Source organism: Vanacampus margaritifer, chromosome 8 (genome assembly GCF_051991255.1).
Source record: "Vanacampus margaritifer isolate UIUO_Vmar chromosome 8, RoL_Vmar_1.0, whole genome shotgun sequence".
Classification (NCBI taxonomy): Eukaryota; Metazoa; Chordata; class Actinopteri; order Syngnathiformes; family Syngnathidae; genus Vanacampus; species Vanacampus margaritifer.
In genome coordinates, this window is record NC_135439.1 from 12,868,274 (window position 1) to 12,889,292 (window position 21,019).

At 39.6% G+C, this 21,019-nt stretch overlaps 1 protein-coding gene across 3 annotated transcripts; it reads right to left on the reverse strand.

Annotated features, from left to right (window-relative positions):
* Positions 1-39: 39 nt before the first annotated feature.
* On the reverse strand, positions 40-20,228 carry smarcc2 (SWI/SNF related BAF chromatin remodeling complex subunit C2). Of its 3 annotated transcripts, none has more exons than XM_077573517.1 (26): positions 19,847-20,228; positions 15,278-15,397; positions 15,094-15,179; positions 13,586-13,667; positions 13,287-13,379; positions 12,320-12,389; positions 11,389-11,458; positions 11,204-11,279; positions 10,870-11,114; positions 10,671-10,795; positions 10,541-10,594; positions 10,403-10,440; positions 9,543-9,673; positions 9,377-9,448; positions 9,168-9,281; positions 7,008-7,161; positions 6,814-6,930; positions 6,641-6,703; positions 6,306-6,564; positions 5,250-5,411; positions 5,101-5,162; positions 4,897-5,017; positions 3,709-3,869; positions 2,613-2,747; positions 2,153-2,522; positions 40-1,997 (listed from the first exon to the last, which is right to left on the reverse strand). In XM_077573517.1, the coding sequence occupies exons 3-26, from the start codon at positions 15,177-15,179 to the stop codon at positions 1,933-1,935; spliced, it is 2,925 nt and encodes a 974-aa protein (XP_077429643.1). In that variant the 5' UTR covers positions 15,278-15,397; positions 19,847-20,228; the 3' UTR covers positions 40-1,932. The 3 variants fall into 3 exon arrangements, with proteins under 3 accessions (XP_077429643.1, XP_077429642.1, XP_077429641.1); XM_077573516.1 differs by lacking the exon at positions 19,847-20,228 and adding an exon at positions 16,804-16,930; XM_077573515.1 differs by lacking the exon at positions 19,847-20,228 and adding an exon at positions 16,804-16,930 and having other exon boundaries at positions 5,101-5,411.
* Positions 20,229-21,019: the final 791 nt, after the last annotated feature.

Consider the following 21,019-nt stretch of genomic DNA (forward strand, 5'->3'; position numbering starts at 1 on the left):
GTGCTTCTTGTTCAGCACATTCAAAAACTGAATACAATGTGCTTTTCCACATTCTTTTTTTTTATTTTCCACCCTCAACATTATGGAATTCAAACCTCTTCAGATGTTGGGATCCACGCACTGATGTGATGTTTACTGAGGACATTTGGACATTTTGTAATATCAATGCAAGAGCTGCTGCTGCTTCCTTCAGCAGAATGAAAACATACAGAAACCGAACACACACAAACGCTGTATTTCTTTTCACAAAGTCCACGCAATGAAGTCATAACACGGATGCCGGTAACTTTTAGTCACAGCTCAGGTGAGATGTGAAATACTGACAGAACAAAACGAGTTCACCCGTTCATAGGGTTCTACTTCATGACACGTACGCACAGAATGGCACCGGAAATCAAACCGCATGGTCGTAAGAACGAGGACAGATTTTCAAGGCATGCCTTCACGCGTCCTCGCATTCACACAAAGGGTAAATAGAGGCTACAAAGTTAACAATATCTCGTTACAATGTTGATATCAAAGAAAGATGATGGAAAAACAGTAAAAAATATAAAAATCGATAAGATAAAAAGTGAGGATTTTCTTGCAGATATCAAAGGACAACTCTCTTTTGTCGTTTTTTTTTCTTTCCTTCTGCATTTTTGTAACTTCAAATGAACCGACCGATCCTCTTCATTTTCCAAACAACAATAAAACTCACAGAATAAGTGTGAGATAGCTTGTTTAAAAAAACATTTTGGTTTCGCAATAGACAAAAATGATGAGAACATTTGCAATCTTTCCTTTCGGACGGCACCACAGTACATTCCTCACAACTTCGCAAGCTTCTCATTATATCAATTTTACTCTCCAAGTGCTTGAACGTTATTATTATTAAAGTGGAAGTCAACCTTAATTAAACATTTCTTGATAATAATATGATATATGCGACCTCACTGATCTAAACATGACAACATTTGTGGAATATGAGTTACGAAGCAAAATCCAGCCGTTTTTATCCATCCCGGGGGTGGGGGGGGGGGGGGGGGCATTTTGCCATTTGTTGTCGACTGAAGATGACATCACAGTTGCTCAGGCAACGACCAATCACAGCTCACCTGTTCTCTAAAGCTGAGCTGTGATTGGTTGTTACCCGAGACCTTGAGCAACTGTGATGTCATTTTCACTCGATAGCAAGAGACAAAATGGCCGCTGTCTGATATTGATAAAAATGTCTGGATTTTGCTGCTTAACTCATATCCGACTAACGCGATATTAACCAGACTAGTGGGGCTGCATATAACATATTATTGCCTATAATTTTGGGGGGGTTGACTTCCCCTTTAAAGTACTTGAAAATTACGTGTTTTTTTTCTGGCGGACACACTGTCAATATTTGCAATCAGTTCTCATACGAATACATGGAAATTGTAACAGAAGATCCAGTTTACAGTACATTGTTTTAAATAGCATCCAGACTTTGTTCAGGTAACATTGACGAAAATGTGTCCTTCAGAGTGTTTACACAAAACTGTATGAAACAGGTATTTAAGACAGCAAAAAGGTTATATAAGTGCTTAAGTTCAATTTCATGGATGCTTCAAGTCTTAAAATGAGACCCAAAGAAAGATTAAAAGTGCTTCTTTTTTTTTTCAATTAGTACCGACGGGAACTCAAGAGACATCCAAAAGACTTGAGACTGAATTGGCTGCAATGGACTCTTGCGGGAAATCAAAGCAACAAGATGACTCTTGGTTTCCTCCAGCACAAACATGTCAAGACCCTCACAGTTCACCAAAAATGTCAAATCGTGTAGTGCGAAAACCTACAGTAAATTCTTCATCTCAATTTCCTTGATCCAATTTAAACACGTCGTCTTGGCTCTCATCAATTGTCCAGCTGGATAAGAAAATGTTTTTTTTTTCTTTTTTCTTAATGGCAATTCTTCATCTTTTACTGTGGAGGCGGAACCGGAGCAGATGGGTGAAGTGTTTCGGCGGGTAGAGGAGTGTTGGATTCTGTGAGTGGTTTGATGGGAACAGGAGAAAACATTGGATTGACTGTCGTCACACAGCTTGGCTGAATTAGAGCAAAAGAGCATGCAGCTCCATTCAAAAGATTCAATGGCAGTAAGTCAGTTAGCTGCTGCCATGTGATTTTGCTTCTCACTGACCGTGGAGTGCAGGGGCGCCGGCGGAGCCCGAATGGCCGGTCACGGGCTGGCCCGGGGGGCACGGGGGCGACGCGTGGGCACCCGGAGGCGGTTGGGACTCCGAGGCCGGCCCGGCGGAGGCCGAGGGCGCGGGAACGGGCGCGGGGCTGGGGGCCGGCGGCGGCGCCGGCGTGCTGGCGGTTTGCTGAGCCGAAGCCGAGACTTGGGAGCCCGAAGTGGTCTGGGGGGGATGCGGACCCCCGGCTTGGTTGTGCTGCTGATGCTGGATCTGCTGGAAGTGCTGCTGGCGAGCTCTCATCTCGGCGTACTTGAGCTGCTCCATGTGGAAGGACTGACGGTCGGCCAGAAGCTGCTGTCGCTGGTACTCCAGCTGGAAGTGTGGAGACAGACAAGGACACGTTGAAAAAAATACGACCACTATCTTTGGAAATGATATTTTGTCCCACGGTCCGCCACTCACAGCCTCCCTCTCTCTATCCATGATGGTTTCAAGTTCTTCAAAGTGTCGTAGTTTGATTTCGAGTTTCTTCATTTGGGTCTCCACCAGCAGTGCCACCAGAGATTTGATCTTCCTCTCCTCCACTGCAGCCAAGTGCTGGTAACGACAAAAATCATGATTATAGTCAAATACAAAGTACAATCTACAGTTTATAATAGACAAAATAATAATCAATAATGGAATGGAATATCACTCCCAGAACTCAATGCTAATTTTCAGCTAGCCTGCCAATGGGATTTTACATTGACTGCTAGCATTAGCACTGGCAACGTTTCTAAATCAAAGTATTAGGGGTGTGCTCAAAAAATCGATTCTCATAAGAATCACGATTCTCATTTAGTATGATTTAGAATCGATTTTAAATGCCCCAAAATCGATTTTATTTAAATTATTTTATACTGTCTTGCCTTTGTCTGTGTGTGCTTTTATTTGGAGCGCTGTTCATGTTGTACCCGATTTGGCCACTGAGGGGCAGTGTGGTTCCACGCGGTCTAATACACTGTTCATTTGTAGCCACATTAGATAGTAGATGAAAAAAGTCACGATCAAGTTATTCCAATAAAAGTTTTTTTTTTTTCAGCGTGGAACCGTTCTTTTGAGTGATAAAAGTGCCGCGAGTACCGCGCTAAATAGCATTAGCGAGTCAGACTGGAGTAGATCATTACAATTCCTTGCACATCTATAGATTGAAGCAGAAATCATTGTCAATCAAATCATTTTGAACCAAAAATCGAAAATCGATTCTGAATCGAATCGCAGACCCAAAAATCGAATTGAGAGACATTCAAAGATTCCCACCCCTACAAAGTATGTCTTGTATTCAAATATTCAATGTGTGTAATTATTTTTGTTGTGTTTAGTTTTACAGTAAACCCCAACTGATCACACACTTGCTGCATAAACAGCATGGCGCATTTAGGGTGCTTTCACAATGTAGGAACTTGCAAACAAACCACACTATTCATCACATTAACCAATTTTCATGTTTTTATGATGAGAAGAAAAATTTCGATTGACTTCCCAGGTCGAAGTTGAGTTCCGCGATTTTGTGCCGTACCTTGGCTTTGACGGCTGCCGCTGCCAGTGCGGATGCAGCGGCGGTGGCCAGGTTGCCCTCGCCCACGTCCCGCTCCACCTTGGCCTTCTTTTCGACCTCGCTCTCGGATTCTCTTTGTCCTTCCTCGCCTTCTTTTCCATCCTTCTCCTTCTCGCTGTCACCTGAAAGGTGGAAAAAAAAAAAAACATAAAAAATTCATCCAGCCATTAATTTTATAAAAGTTACCACCTTCAATGATAACCCGATTTTCTGTGCATGTGACAGCCACATAAAACTCAGAGACAAAAAAAAAGTGTCACACACCAGGGTTATAATAATTTTGGATTTTTTCATTATAGTTACTTTCAACTCAGTTAGTTTTAATTTGTTTAAAGATCAGGTTTGTACGTTTTTTTTTTTTTGTCAAAAATGCTTAATTTTAGTTGAACTTTTATTAGTTTTAGAATTAGTTTTTTTTTTTAATGGCTTATTTGTTGAGCGCAAGATTAAAAAAAAAAATTCTGTAAATAATAAATACATTTGAAATGATCCCTGAAAGCTCATGTATATTAACTGACAAAGACAAAAACAAAGGACATTTAGGCTGTAATTACAGTTTGATAAATATAAGATTTTTTTTTAAAAGTTTTTGTTTTATTTCATTCCTTAAACAAAACATTTTTTTTTCAATTTCTGTTATTTTATTATTTTTACAAATTTTATCACACACGCCATTAAAAATTACCGTTATGTTTGTTAGCTTTTCTGGTGAGCGCAAGAGGTTTTCAGTATTTTTGTGCGCGTGTAGTTTTAGTGTGTACATTTTGGGGTGATTGTGACATTATTTGTGTGAGATTTTTTATTTTTTTTGCTGTGTGTGATTTTTTGTTGTGTGTATCATTTGGCAGTGAGATTTTGTGTGTGTGTGTGTGTGTGAGCGAGAGGTGTTTTAGTGTGTGTGTGAATTTTGTTGTTGTTGTTTTTCTTAGTTAATGAAAAAGGTTTTTTATGTTGCGTGAGAGTTTTGTGTGTAGGTGTGAGGTTTAATGGTGAGAGTTTTTGGGACAGTGAGTGTCTGTTTTTTGTAAGTGTGAGTTTTTTTTGTGAGTATGAGGGTTTTTTCCTCTTCTGGTGAATGTCAGTTTTTGGTGATTTTTTTTTTTAAGCGTGAGAAGTTATTTTTGGCCTATTTGGCGCCTTTTTTCCTACCCATCTCTGACTCCGCTTTGTCCGCCTCCCTCTCGCCTTCAGCGTCTCTTCCTCTCTCCTCTTCCTTCTTCCCATTCTCTGTCACCTTCTCTTCTTCCTCATTTGCTCCATCTTTGCTTTCCTGTTGAGGTGAGGAGGACGGCAGAGCATGAGTCTACCAACCTTCGCGTTACAAAACAAAAGTATACCAAAAAGGCATCCTACCTTGGCCTCCTTCTTCTCCTCATTTGAGTGGCTGTCACTCTTACTTTCGTCGTTGTTCTCATCTGAGCCGGAAACCATTAAAACCTCCTTCAACGTTTTCAATTTGCTTTGATGGATTATTGTGTTGTAAAGGCACGTGTCATGCCTACCCGGTCTCTCGCCTTCCTCCAGGCCGGTGCCGGCGATGCCGCTACCCTCGAGGCCGTACAGAGGGTCCTGTCGCCCGCTGACCCTCGCTGCCTCCTCCACCCGCCGCACGTGAGCCTCAACCAGGGCCGCAGGAACTTCCTCTTTCATACGGGAGAATTCCTCTGAGGAGAGGACAAGTTACGACAAAATTAGGGCTGCAGGAATTAAAGATTGTACCAGTTATCCTAGCGATTAATCAGATTAACATTTGTTTTGCATTATTAACTCATTCACTGCCATTGACGACTATAAACGTCAACAATTCATTTGAACTATTTCTATTTTTTAACATTTTTTCCACTTTTGTTAACAAGAGTATGAAAATATTGAATTTTTTTATTGTACATTTAGAACAGATATGAAATTTGTGATTAATTGCGAGTTAACTAGTGAAGTCATGCTATTAATTACGATTAAAAACTTTAATCGCCTGACGCCCCAAATTTTTAATCTTTTTTTTTTTATTCATTCACTGCCATTGACGTCAAAAATTCCTTTGAACTATTTCTATTAGTTTAATATTTTTTTCCCACTTTTGTTAACAAGAGTATGAAAACCTAGAATTTTTTATTGTACATTTAGAACCGATATAAAATTTGGAATTAATCGTGAGTTAACTAGTGAAGTCATGCGATTAATTACAATTTTTTTTAAATTAATCGCCTCTTGCCCCAAATTTGTAATAATCTTTTTTAAAAATAAATTTATGGCAGTGAATGAGTTAAACTACAAACTGTGCATGAAAGGTGCAAGTATTATTGTTGTCCACTTGGGATCACTATCGTCACTTTTCACACTGTAGTATCTGTGACGTGGCCTGGTGAGTGACGTGGGAGTCAGAGAATTAGCGGCTGACTATTAACTGGCTAACTGTTAACCAATCGATGTGTTAAATTCTGCGTCAACTTATTTTGTAATTGAATGATGTGAGCTTGATTAATCATTTCAGCTCTACTATTATGAACACTAGCGCTCACTCTTTTAAGTCACAAATGAATGAAAATGAGAAATCTCACCCAGAGCAGATTTAGCCGCTGCCGAGGCCACGCGGGGATCCACCACAGAGGCCAGGAACGCCACAGTGCTCATGACGGGGTTTCCTGCTTGGCTGAAAGGCACCGGCTGGTAGGCCAGCGGTCCCAGGGACGAGTAGCTTTCCTCCAAATAGGGGTCCTCGATGGGCAGTCGAAGGAAGTGCAGGATGCACTCATCCTGCGTGCGGCTGCCGACGTGCTCCGATACCTTGTTCCAGTCGTCCTTGTACATCTCCAATCCCTGAAAACAGCCAATTGTAATCCTAATATCCAGTATATTTATTTTTGAATTGGCACATGTGGTAAAAGTGATGTACCTCAAGTAGTAATAGTGTTTCCTGCTCTGTCCAATCCCTCATCGAGTTTGCTGCACTTTTGCTCTGTGCACAAATACATTATTATGTCATAAAAACGGTGGCTCAATTCAACTTTGGACGCTTTCATGCGACTGACTGTAAATCACATTTGCTTGTTTTTTTTTAACGAATACCTTCGAGGAGCCCAACTTTTTGCTGTACATGTCGGTCCGAAGCCCAAAGTTCTGCAGGTCTGTTGGTTTATCTTTGACTTTATCTGGGAAGGACATCATCTGTTGGGGCGCAGGAGTCTACAACAACAACACGCACATGTTAAATCACGCTAATGTGTACTGTGTATGTTGTGTTTTTCCATACGTGTACAAACCTGGGACGTCTTGGGCTGTAAGGGCACCAGGCTGGATGGCGTGTCCGCAAGCACATGGAAGTGGGAAGTGGGCGGGGGGCCCATAGGGGTGGGCCGGCTCTCAGAGTCCACCTGGTAGTTGATTAGTCCCCACTGCTCCAGGAAGGCGTGGACTCTGCAAGTTCATTTAATCGATCTCAATGAGAAGCAAACTGCTGCAGAGGCAACACATTCGCACAATGGCATCACCTAAATTGTTTTAAAAGTAATTATAAATATGTAAATCGAAATAATGGCTGATTCTGATTGGTTCATATCACAACCTATACCACAAAATACCTTACTTTAAGAGATTCAGAACATTCACTCCAGTCCTAAAGGCTTCCAAGATGTCAAAATTCTGCTACTTGGTTCATACATCACTGAATGTTTTGGGTCCTGAATAGATTCAAGAAATGCTGATTGAATAAAACCCAGCAGGGCTCTGAGAGCTGCAGACTTGAGGTCAATTAGTGGAGGCCAGAGTTCAAAGTAAACATGGTGAAGCAGCATTTAGCTGTTATGCTGCACACGAATGGAATAAGCTGCCGACAGAAGTGAAGTCAGCCACCAGTGTGAATGCTTTTAAATCCAGGTTAAAAACATTTTAACTCTTTCACTGCCAGACGTTTTCAGAAACGGAAATCGGCTGGCACTGCCGTTTTAAGCATTTTGACTGATCTTTCAAGGTCCACAGAAAATGTTGTGTTTGGACTATGGAAACACACATACTACCAAATGAAAGATTGAACTCTCATCTTTCATCAGAAAAATGAAAAATAGTTTCACCGAAATGCTCTGTTTTGAAACAAAAAGCGGAGAAAAAGAGCTTTTTGTGAAACGATGTTATTTCATGCACTCTAGTGAATTCTACACTTCTTTTTGTCCATGAATGATGCCACAAACACCTAAATAGTGCTTTACTTCTGTAAAACGCTATCACCAACAATGAAAAAGTGTTTTTAGATTGCAAAATACGTTTATTTCCATTCAACAGTGTAACAATTTGACAAAACAATTTCGCAAACTATTTACAAATGTGTGCAACTGTGGTACTATTTACAATTATGTGGATGTTTCAAATACAGTTTTTCTTTTTGTAACACTGCCCTGCGTGCAAGGAGAGGGAGCAGGATTTGCACAACAGATACGTTTCACTTCGATTGTCCCTTTCGCGTGCAGACGTTACGCTTTCTTCGTCGTCCGATTGAACGTCCACCTGAGCGTGCTCGGTTGTGCTCCGCGTTTTCCGGTGTTAGCATCGCTAGCCCGTGAACCTTTATGACGTCGTCATAGCCGCCGCGTCAGCGCTTCCAACTTCGGCGTCAACCTCGGAGTCACCATCATCATCATCGATGATGATCATCGTCGTCATCAATGTGCTCTTTAGCGTTGGTCGATGCCTTTCGTCTTTGAAAAAAATTCCCAAGTGTGAGCTGCTTGCAACCGGTCGCCATTGTTCGCTTCTTCAGCCATCTAGCTCCGCCTCACGTCTTCTACTGCCGCGTCAACGCTTCCAACCTCGGAGTCACCATCATCATCATCGATGATGATCATCGTCGTCATCAATGTGCTCTTCAGCGTTGGACGATGCTTTTCGTCTTTGAAAAAAACTGCTCGAGCGTGAGCTGCTTGCAACCGGTCGCCATGTTCTCTTCCCTTCCCCAGTCATTGTCCCCTCTAGCCCCGCCTCACATCTTCTACTGACGCCTACCCAATCTTGTCAAAAGAGAGTCATTGCTGCCATCTAGGGGCCAAAAATAGTCATTAGGCTAACTAGATCTGCTTGAAACTTTCACCACAGCTGGTCAAGGCTTTCCTCCACCCGTTTCCCCAAAAATAAATAAAATAAATGGAGAACGTCTTTTAACGTCCTTGGCGGCCCTCCGTAGGTTTTTACTAAACGTCATTTAACGTTTTTGGCAGTCAAAGAGTTAAAGTGTAATTTTTTTTCCCAACTAGTTATTTTAGAAAACTACTCTTATTTCTTTTCTCTTAAATGTTTTTAAAGTCTGTTGTTAATGTGTTTTAATGTTGTCAATGTATGTCGTTGACTGTTGTGTTTGTTGATGCTTGTAGCTGTTAACAGTTTCTCCATAATCATAATAAAACACTGTGGTGATATTGACATTCTGTACTCACCTCATGATTGCACAGACATCTCCAGCCAGGTTCCTGCGGCAGGCGGTGGAGGTGAGGTACTCCTGAGGGTTGAGTCGGTAAGTGTCAATCATGAAATTTCTGTATGCCAGGTAGCTGTTGGTGGGCGGGAGCAGAGAGAAAACGTCAAGTAATAAAACATATGACTTGAGACAAACCAAATAATGAGTTACAAATCCAACATGACTTACATCTCTGGGGTTTTCGATTTATTCTTCCCATTGAAGAACTCTGGAAGGGCTCGGCGCTCAATAGCGTGAACGCTGAGTGGATGATACAATGAGTCACGTAGCAGGTGAGCTCACACCGAGGAGGAAAGCATCCCATGATATGCGACCTTCTTGAGTTTGGCATTACCTGTTGTAATCAAACCAGGCAGCGTAGCTTGGTATGATGATGTGATGCGTCTGCTCCGTCACATTGTCTTCGTGAAGGTCCGAGCCTTTGACCGGTTCCCCTTTAACACTTGGGGAGCCCTCTTCCTCCTCCTAAGACAACATTAAATAGTTTATGATTTAATAAATGTTTTTTTTAATCAGAAATAATTTTAAAAAATATCAACAAAAAAAATAAAATATATATATATATATATATATATATATATATTAGGGGTATGAATTGCCTAGTACCTGGCGATTCGATTCGTATCACGATTCATAGGTCACCATTCGATTCGATACAGATGAATCCCGATACGAATCTATAAATTGATTGTTGCGATTTTTTTTTTAAACTAAAATTTTGAAAATACTCATCTAGTAAACTTGTACATGTGCGCTGTACGATTTGTATGAGAATGTTTTTATTTATCTGAAAATTCAGGTTGCAGTCTGTTTCATGTTTGAACAGCACTGAAATAAGATATTAAGGCTTAATGTTCCATTAATATAACATTCTTCCATGCTTAATGTGTAAATTACCTAACATTAGGTAAGACGTTTTGTTGAATATTCCCATAAAAAATGTATGCTTAAAAATCGATTCGGCCGCATATCGAATCGATTCGAGAATTGCGCGCTGTAATATTGCGATATATTGCAGAATCGATTTTTTCTAACACCCCTAATATATATATATATTTAATTATCTTTGTTGAGGCAGAATTTTTGTCAGGATCAGTTGTCTCTATGGCTGCCATTAAATGACACAGGTATACCAAATCTTCGGGCCAATGATTGTAGTAGCATGTATGGTTGCCATATTGCGCACCAACTTACCTTCCCGGTTACTTCCATGGACTCATCCTCTTGCTCATCTGTTAAAATAACAAAATATCCACATACAGGAGAAAAAAAAAGTTAAAAAGTTGTTCTACAAAGACAAATTTGGCCAAATTCCAGCTGTTTCTTTCTCACCCATATCTGCTCCTCCTTTGACTGGTGTTGAATCGGAATCCTTCTTGGTGCTATCTAAAAAAAAAAAAAAAAGACACAAGTTTGATGGGCTGTCTCGCAATTCACAAAGCAAGAATAACATTCTGCGCACTTGTTTTGGCTGCATTCCCGTCTTCAGATGCTGGAGCAGGTGACGCTTCATCCAAATCCTTACTGAGATCCTCTTGCTCCTCTTCCCTTTGGCCCCGTTTGGATTTCGTGTACGGGGTTGTCGGCCTGTCACGTCACGCACATACATTTCATTGAAATGCTATTCGCTTTTTCGATTAACAGCGGCAACTGACACGGACCCTTTTTTAGCATTCTTCTTCTTGCTCTCCTGCGGCGGTGGCGTGGGAGACGGTGACGGCGAGCGCTTCCTCTTCTTGGCACCGACGGGCTTCTTGTCTCGCCGCTCGTCCGGAGTGGTCACCTCGTCCGTAAGAGTCTTGGCCGATATCCTCTTCCTCTTGGGGTGGCCTTCTCCCACTTCGTAGTCCTCCTCATTCATCCACTCATTATACTGGTCCAGGTCTAAAATCCACTGCGCGTGGACCTGCAGACCAAGACTACGCCATCAGAATTTTGGAGGGCAAAGAGAGAGAGTTAAAAAGTTGTGTTTGGAATATTTTGGCACTCAATGACCTTCCTTGGCTTCTCTGGGCTGGGGGCATCTTCCACAGAGGCCTCGATCTCACTAGCTGGGATCCACGTGTCGTAACTACAGGTCAAGAAAAGACAACAAAAAAAAAAAGATTCTCAATAACTAGGAATCGCTTTGCTGTAAAATGTGCATCCTTGATGCAATGGAGCTCCAACTGGGAACAAACCTATCAGGAAAATATCCCCAGTGAAGGAGAACTTGTTTGTCCCTCTTCATCACAGGGCGCACCCACTCCTCTGAAAAAAAAAGGAGATATTACCATAAATTCAAATATTAAACCCAGATTTTTTTTTTTCCACCACCTGATGACCACAACGGCATAATCAATGAAGTGGCTCATTGGTGGATTTTCCCAATCCCAGTAGCATTATGTTATCATCTATTCATACTTCACATAATTCAATTCAGCAAAATTTTATTATTATTATTTTTTTTTACAGTTCATAATTTTTTGGTGAATTCTTTTGTTAAACCGCACATGAACACATTTGGAATAAGCGAAGTGCGCATTACGTGAAGAAAAAAAAGCGAGGCTACCAACTAACCGTCATTTGAATGGCGGAGATTAAAAATAATAATAATAATAAAAATAAAATAAAAAAAGAGAGAGCAATGATGATGACATGTCAAATCGGTAAAATTACCGAATGAACAATCAGAAAAAAAGAAAAAGAAAAAGAATGGCGGAGATTAGAGTGGTGACAGTCTTTGCGTAACTTTACACCTTAAAGCTTGCATGTCAACCCCCGAGGTCAGTAAACCACATGCAATGCATGTTTAAAACAAATTCAATAAAAAACAGCAACTTTCCAGTGGTTAAAATGTTAGAAATCAGAGCTCAAGCCATTGGATCCTGGTCAGGTTTTGGGAGGAGAAAAAGGAAGGTCAGCTAGACCCGAAAGCAAGCGGTCTGTATCAAGCGGATTTATCAGTCAAGATCACTTCCATATTGCTTCATGTACAAGAAGTGAAAAGCCCATTGTAAAGGAAAATACAGGTGTCCACAATACTGTATAAACGTATGTTAATACGTGCTAAATCATTATTTTCCATAACATTATAAAATGTTTTCCTTAAAAAAACATTTGAAGTCTCACCTTCTTCCAGGCTGCTGGGAATCGGAACGACAACGTGAGAGCTGGAGCTTTTATCCTCAGTCACCGAGCCCTGCAAGAGAGTTCGTCCATAAACGTAAAATAATACAGAAAACAAATACATTAAAATACAAATTCAGTAAATAAATACATAAATCTCAACCTTAAAAGATTATATAAAGCAAACTATTTGTATGCTGTTATAAATAAGTCAGTAGCGTTTTCAAATGTTTATTGAGCAAAACTCAAGGCATGCCATCTTATAAAAAGTGGATACACAGGTTAATTATAAGTCCTGTCAGCCATGAGATGTCACGTAGAAAGATGAACCAAATAAAAGGAAAACATTTAAAATAAGTATCACTGTTAGAGATAGACCGGTATTGTTTTTTCAGGGCCGATACCGATGCCTATTATTGGGAGTCAAGGAGGCCGATAACCGATATTTGAAGCCTATATTCATTTTCAGTAAAAAGGGTGAAAAAATATTGCTGTAAAAAAAAAATATATATATATTTGACTTTGTTTGAAAGCATGTTTATTGAAATGTTTTCTGACTTTTCAAAATGTAGATTTTTTCCCTTTTTTTTATCTTTTGAAAAAAATGTTTAGGCAGCTCCCAAGGTTAGAAGTCTTAAAAGTTAAATGGAAATTTAAACAAGTAAATAGTATACCATAACTCTCTACAGTTTTCTACAGTAAATGTTTTTCCATAATTCAAAAATAGCTGACATTCACATTTCTTGTTTTTGTCAATCAAAAACAAAAGGTTCAGAAGGTTCCCAGGCTCAGCAGCATCTCTTATAAAGTTAACGGATAATTTAAACAAATAGTTCCCTGAGATTAAAAAGGTTTTAGATTGACCTTTTATTGGCCGTTAGATTAAAAAAAAAAAGGCCGAAACCGATATTGGTCAAAATGTCCAATATCGGCGCCAGCCTCTCCGTAAACAATGTGGTTGAAAACACACCTGATGTCTTTTGATGATGTCTTTCAGCTTCCCCAGCACTTTTGGCTCGATGTCAGAACTCAAGTAGATGACTGGTCGACTCAAGCAGTTATTCTGAAGTGCAAAATATATGCTTAAAATCATTTCTAACATCATTATTCCCGTTTGTATGACTCAGGATGACAAAGATGGACCTCCAGTGCCAAAAGAGCAAAATCAGCAACAAGAAAAAAGTCAGGCAAGAATGAATGAATGAATTATCGAAATGTTTGAAAATGCAGGTTTGTGTGCCATGAAATATGCAAGAAAGGAAGACTCACCTGCACTAAAGACTTCTCAATTGTCATGAACATCTCCACATTTCGGTCCATCCTAGACGGATTCTGGAAGTCAAACCTGCGCCTACCAGGAAATGAGACTAGAGTTACACACGAAACTGCACCATAGTCAACATCCATATGTGCGACGTCATTATATTTACGCCAACAGCACCACTGAGCGAAAGATACAGTGAACCCCCAATATATTGAGGTTCATGACTATATTGCACATTTTTAAGCGATCACTTTTTATGTTTTTTTTTTTTGTTTGTTTTTTTTACAGTATACAGGCAACATTCAAACACAAAAAGTATTATTTATTTTTGTAAGTCACTGTAAAATGATGAAAAACACCGCGCTTAAGTAGGGAAAAATAAAAAAAAATACTTAAATGATTCCATTAAATGATATGGGCCTGTGCCTGTACTTAAAAGACAAATACAATTTTACTGTACTAAAATGTACTTATTGTACTGTACATACATGAACAGTGCTAATTACAGGCCTGACATTTTTTTTTTAAGAAGGCTGTATTCATAGCTACAAGTTTCTGTCAAATATTGCATTGAATTTGTATTTATCACGTACCCAAAATGTTACTTGTACAATCATTCTCAATGGCGTTTAAGATCACATGCCAGCACTAAAGACTTTTGTTAAATTAAATAATATGATTTGATTAAACATTATGGTGGGTAATATACAATGTTTATTTGCCTTTTCTTTAAGTCATAAACTTCAACTGGGAGTAATAAAATAAACAGCTTGAAGCAAGCGCGCTATGCCTCGTTTGTTGAACTGTGAGTAACAACAGAGTAAGAACAAGCACTAAGCAATAGGGGTGTGCCAAAAAATCGATTCTCATAAGAATCGCGATTTTCATTTATTACGATTCAGACTTGATTTTAAATGTCCCAAAATCGATTTTATTTAAATTGTTTTATACTGTCTTGCCTTTGTCTGTGTGTGCCTTTATTTGGAGCGCTGTTCATGTTGTACCCGGTTTGGCCACTGAGGGGCAGTGTGGTTCCACGCGTTCTAATACACTGTTAAGTTGTAGCCACATTAGTGAGTAGAAGAAAAAAGTCACAATCAAGTTATTCCAATAAAAGTTGTTTTTTTGCAGTGTGGAGCCGTTCTTTTGAGTGATAAAAAGTGCCGTGAGTAGCGCGCTAATTAGCATTAGCGAGTCAGACTGGAGTAGATCATTACAATTCCTTGCACATCTATAGATCGAAGCAAAAATCATTGTCAATCAAATCATTTTGAATCAAAAATCGTTCTCAATCGAAAATTTACTCGAATCGCACACCCAAAAATCGCAATCGAATCGAATCGTGAGACATTCAAAGATTCCGAACCCCTACTAAGCAATACTATATAAAGTGTGTTTTAAGTTTAAGAATGTTTTAAGTTGAAATGTGTCCAAAGTGTGCCTGTGTGGGAACATATCCCGCCGCTATAAAACAGGGCTTTGCTGTATAATGCAGCTGGAAAGAAAGTCTTACCATCCTTGGTCACTCTTAAACTTGTAGGCAGCCGCCAGAATGTGGCAAAGAGCACCTCCAGCCTTGAAGTCCAGAAAAGATTTCATCTGGAGACAAATATTAATATTTTTTAAAAATTATATTTAGCAGTGAAGGCCTTTAAATGTTTAGTTAAACATTCAAAGGGCATGTGGCAAATACATACAGTCAGCTTGGTGAGCGGTGGGTTGCTGACATGTCGGCCAAACACCTCCTCTTGGAATTGGAGAAGCTGGACCACAAGACTGGAAAGAGACTTGTTGGTTGGGGGCTCTGCTTGGATGTACTGGGAGAGGAGACATTTCATTTAGAGGTACTGGAAACTGAAATCATGCCTGGTTAGCAGCTTTTGGCATGTTTGAGCGTTCATGCAACATCCAAGTTTGGCTAGAGAACAATTATTCACAGAAATTTTGGGGGAACTTATCCTTGGCAATTCGCTGTTTTTGCAAAAAGTGAGTTGAGGAGTTTCATTTAGTCGAAAGAAAGCTTTTGTGGCACCTCCTGTGTATAGACAACTAGAAATTCTTTAGGGGGATGTCATTAACACAGTTTTTCGTGCCAGGCCTCGGTCTTTGTCCCAGTAAATAGCAGTGAAATATTGTTGCGCAAACTATGAACCTTAAACTGGATATCAAATAAATACTCAAATTATTTCCTAAAAAGCTGTTTGAGCGTTTATTAGCCGCACACTAGTTTTACTCCTAAATCATCATAGTTGGAAATAAAATAATGTTCAAACGGCTTAAGGCCACCGGTTGTTCTAATGTTTAAGAATCAAGCGACGATGCCAAGTCGTTAAGATAATTTATTCAGTATGCTTTCATCTTAAGGTCCATGTACTAGTGTACTGTTTGTCCTGACTAATAAGCCAATTAATGCACTAGTGCAGAAGTGGGCAATCTCGGTCCTCGAGGGTCGGAGTCCTGCAGGTTTTGGAGGTTTCTTACTTTCAACACAAGCTGATTCCAATCAACAGGGTCGTTATCAGGCTTATGCAGAGCTTGCTGATGAGCTGATCATATATCAGCTGTGTTGGAGAAAGGCAACATGCTAGTGGGATGTGTGCTACTAGTACTAATAACATTATGCAATTATACAAGCCAAATTTGTGGCAAAAAGCATAGTATATGGATATTAAGATGGATGGTAATGTAAAATAGATGCTCAAATGACTTGCCACTGTTTTATTTTTAAGCATTTGAACTACTGATGAGACTTGAGGGTGAACTAGGCACTTGGCTTTGTTGCCTTTTTTGTAATGGTTCAAATAATAACGCTTTTATTAGTTAATTGTGGTCCAGCCGCTTGTATATGGGCACCCCAGGATCCAGTTGGCGCGCGCCACATCCAGCCAACATCTGGATCTGCTCCTCCTGCACCGTTAGCCGATTAGCTACCTAGCTAGCTAGCGTCCAAGCCCGGTGCGTGAAGCCCTGGGTCCGAAGCCAGCGCTCGCGCCGCTTCTTTCGTCATGTCCATCGCATTAACACGCGAGGATAAAGTGACAGGCGGCTACATCTGGCGCCGCTACGAGCTCAGCATCCTTTTGTATCCTGACTAGAGTGAAGCGAGCGAGCAGCTGGACGCGGAGCACCCTCCCTCCTCTTTGTCACTGCCTCTAATGCCCGTGGCTCACAGTCCACGTCTTCGGCGAGAAAAATGGAAGTCTACAAATCATGCTGCCAGTACCTTTTTGTAATTCTTTCCCAGCCAGACGCGAACATTATCAAACTGAGAGACAGTATCGGACGCTTCGAAATATTTGACATTCGGGCCGCCGTCTTTCTTCCGTACCGCCATCTTTGCCTGCAGACAACTGGACGACGTCGGCCGCCACCCAGAGGCAACGCGGTGGTACTGCAACACACTTACTGTAATACAACTAAATTTCCAACAGGAGTCACTGTTGTAGTCTAAAAAAATAATAATGTTGTTTTTTACGCGTGGCATCAGAGATTAAATATAACGATGTAAATTTAATTAAAGGAAACCCCAACATAAAAGCAGTAAGATGACAAAACAAAACGCCATTTAAAATAGTTAACCATGCAAGATGGTAAAATAATATTTATGATTTATGAAAAAGCACCACAGATTTTTGGTGTTGTCACAAGATTGATTTGTTCCGTGACCAAGCTTGTGATTTAATTTATTTGCAAGCATATAGAAATCAATTTACCTATTAAAATTAATTGAAATGCCATTACTCCCCCCACCCCCACCCCCTACACACACACACCGACCCCCCAAATCGCTCAATTTTTATATTTTTTTTAATGAATAAATTAGCTCTTTAATCAAATGTAAAGTTCCTGTCGCGGAAACCTTGTTGTGCAAATATGGTCTCTTGGTACTTGTCTAAAAAGTGTGTGTGATGCATATGCCACCTCTTCCTCACTCCAGAAACTTGCAGGAATTAAGTCGCCTGAAGATTGAAAGTCTGTATCCGGATTTTATTACTTTTTTTTTTTTGCTGTCAAAATGTGAGTGAAGAGAGTTAGGTTAGATAGATACATTTGAGTAGGCCCAGTTTGCAAAAAAATAAATTAAAAATCTATATATTTATCTCTCTCTCTCTCTCTCTCTCTCTATATATATATATATATATATATATATGTATAATGCTTCATCGAAGAAAAAATCACATACTGTTATAGGTGATTGTGTTAGCATTGTATAGACGGTTTCTGTAATTGTGATGTGATAGTGGAGTTACATAGAGAGCATACATGTTAGGCGCAGACCTTGAAAAATTGGATTTTGAGGAGGCATATACACACTGAGTACAATGTTTTGTTCTCTTTGATGATGCAATGTTAATGGTTGAACAAACAATACTGTTTTTGGAGTCTCCTGAAACGGATTTTGGAGGTACGAGGATTCCGCTCAAAGCCATCCATATATAATTTATGGTGGTTTTATTGCACATCCCTAAAATGATATAATAAATAATAGATTGTGTGCCAATGCTCTTAATCAGGGGTGGAGAAGCTAGGGACTGTCGGGCATATACAGCCCTTGGGAGCATTTGATCGGACCCATCATGCAATTTTAAATTTAAATAAAACCTGTGAGGACCTGTCATAATACATAAACATTTTTAACCAACAAAACCTCTTAGCATACTGTGTAATAATCAATACAGTACAGTATATGTTTGATTATCGCAGCATATATTTATTTTCACAACTGTATTACGTCCTCTTGTTACACAACCATCAAAATGTACTCAATTATAAGTTAATATAAATAATCTTAACATGAAATCTGGAATAAAGGAAATGTCGACAGCATATAGACAAGTCTGATTGCGTTCAGCTCACTGACCTTTTTACTTGTTCTCATTTATTCGTGTGTGCGTGCTCGTATATGTGACCGAAGCTAATTTGCAAAAGTCCAAAAACAACATTGAAAAGTGGAGTGCAACTGGTATTCCTCAGACTGCATGTGTGTGTGTGTGTGTGTGTGTGAGTGTGTTTGAGAGAGCGAGCGAGAGGCCTATTGATTATTTTAATCCGTCTATTTGTGAGTCTGTGATCCTCTCGGATCAGCCTGCCACAGAGGGATTGCTAATGGGGCTGAACGCTTCCCTCCTCAACCCTCGCTCCCTGTCCAATTAACTTAACGCTGGAATCTGCGAGGGGGAGCATTGGGATTCACTGAGGGCTGAGGGGAGGGTGGGGGATGGCAGCCCCCCACACCGCCATGTCCAACAGCTCAAAAAGCTCTCATCTGCTCTACATTCAAAACTCCTTGCCAAGAATGGTACTCACTCCTAACTTTGATTAAAGATCAATCTCTATGTTTTCATTTCTCCTTATTTTTGGTTGTTTTCTAAGCATCTAGAAGCGTCAGAACGGACACAATTCAAATAGGGCAACTTGTGAGCATAACTGTAAATGTGCAAAAGGTAAACATCGCTTAATGACACAAAAATGCAATCGTCGTCACAATTCACATGTACATCTCTACTCATGTCAAATTCAACCTTTGAAAATAATAAAACATTTGCCACTGCTTACCATACAGTGGACTAAACTTTGAAGCACAACTAGCTAGCTACCTTGATAGCTAGCTCGATAGCTTGATAGCTAACTTGATAGCTAGCTCGATAGCTAGCTCGATAGATAGATAGATAGATAGATAGATAGATATAGAGAGAAAGAAATAGATAGATAGATAGATAGATAGATAGATAGATAGATAGATAGATAGATAGATAGATAGATAGATAGATAGATAGATAGATAGATAAACAGACAGACTTATAAAGAATCATTTGTTCATATAAAATGCAACTGCAACTTGCTCCCAATATTTCATTTGCTTTTATGGATGGCCCCTCCGCACATAAAACGTGGGATTGTCTTAATACTTCAATTTCAAACAGATAAAAGAACAAAAAACATATACAGTATATTTCAAGGAATTACTTTGTTTTGTTTTTTTGGTAAATTTGGCAAACACAAACACAATTCCCCAAAATTTGGGACACTTTACAAATGGTGAATACAAACTGAATGCAATTATGTGGACGTGCCAAATTTCAATATTTTGTTCAGAATAGAACATAGATGACAGGTCAACAGTTTAAACTGAGAAAATGTATCATTTTAAGGGACAAATATGTTGATTGTAAATTTCATTGTGCCAACAAATGAGACAGGTAGCAATAAGAGGCTGGAAAAGTCAATTGCACTTATAAAAAAACAACAACTGGAAGACCATTTACCACTAATGAGGTCCATTGGCAACTTGATTGAAGTATAAAATGCGCTTCTCGGAGTGGCAGTGTCTCTCAGAAGCGAAGATGGGTAGAGAATCACCAATTCCTCCAATGTTGTGCAGAAAGATAGTGGAGAAATATCAGAAAGATATTTACCAGCGAAGAAAAAAGAAAAAAAAAGTAATCATCATCTACAGTGCATAACATCATCCAAAGATTCAGAGAATCTGGAACAATCTCTGTGTGTAAGGGTCAAGGCCGAAAAATCATACTGGATGCAAGAAGAACATTTTGCATTTCTCAACACGATAATGCCAGACCACATGCAGCACCAATTACAACATCGTGGCTACGTAGGAAAAGGATCCGGGTATTAAAATGGCCAGCCTGCAGTCCACTTCTTTCACTTCTAGAGCACATTTGGCGCATCATAAAGGGGAAGGTGGAACAAAGAAAGCCCAAGTAGGTGGTGTCTGGTCGGTGCTGGATTTCACTTTCCTTTCTTTGGTCCTTCCTCGGGTCTCCTGACGGCCTCACGACTCTGGCTGGAATTGTTCGGTTTAGGTGAACGGTATGGGATTTTTTAATAGGTTTTAGGTGAACTAATGAAGACACACACACGCACGCACATGCACATACTCACCCACATACAAATAAAAAAAAATAATAATAATAAATATAAAAAAGAGAGCAATGATGATGACATGTCAAATCGGTAAAATTACCGAATAAACAATACTGAGCTCTTCAGAAAAAAATAAAAAATAAAAATAAGAAAGCCCAAGACAGTTGAAGTTAGACAAGAATGGGACAGCATTCCTATTTCTAAACTTGAGAAACGTATCTCCTCGATCCCTAGACGTTTGCAGACAGTTGTAAGAAAAAGAGGGGATGCCTCGCAGTGGTGAAAATGGCTTTGTCCCAACTTTTTTGAGATTTGTTGACACCATGGAATTTAAAATCAACATAGTTTTCCCTTCAAATGATACATTTTCTCAGTTTAAACTTTTGACCTGTTCTTTATGTTCTATTCTGAATAAAATATTAAAATTTGACACTTCCACATAATTGCATTCAGTTTTTATTCACAATTTATAGTGTCCCAACTTTTTGGGGAATTGGGTTTGTACTTTTCTTTTTCAGAACTAAAATGGAGAAGAAAAAAAACTGCTGAGTGTC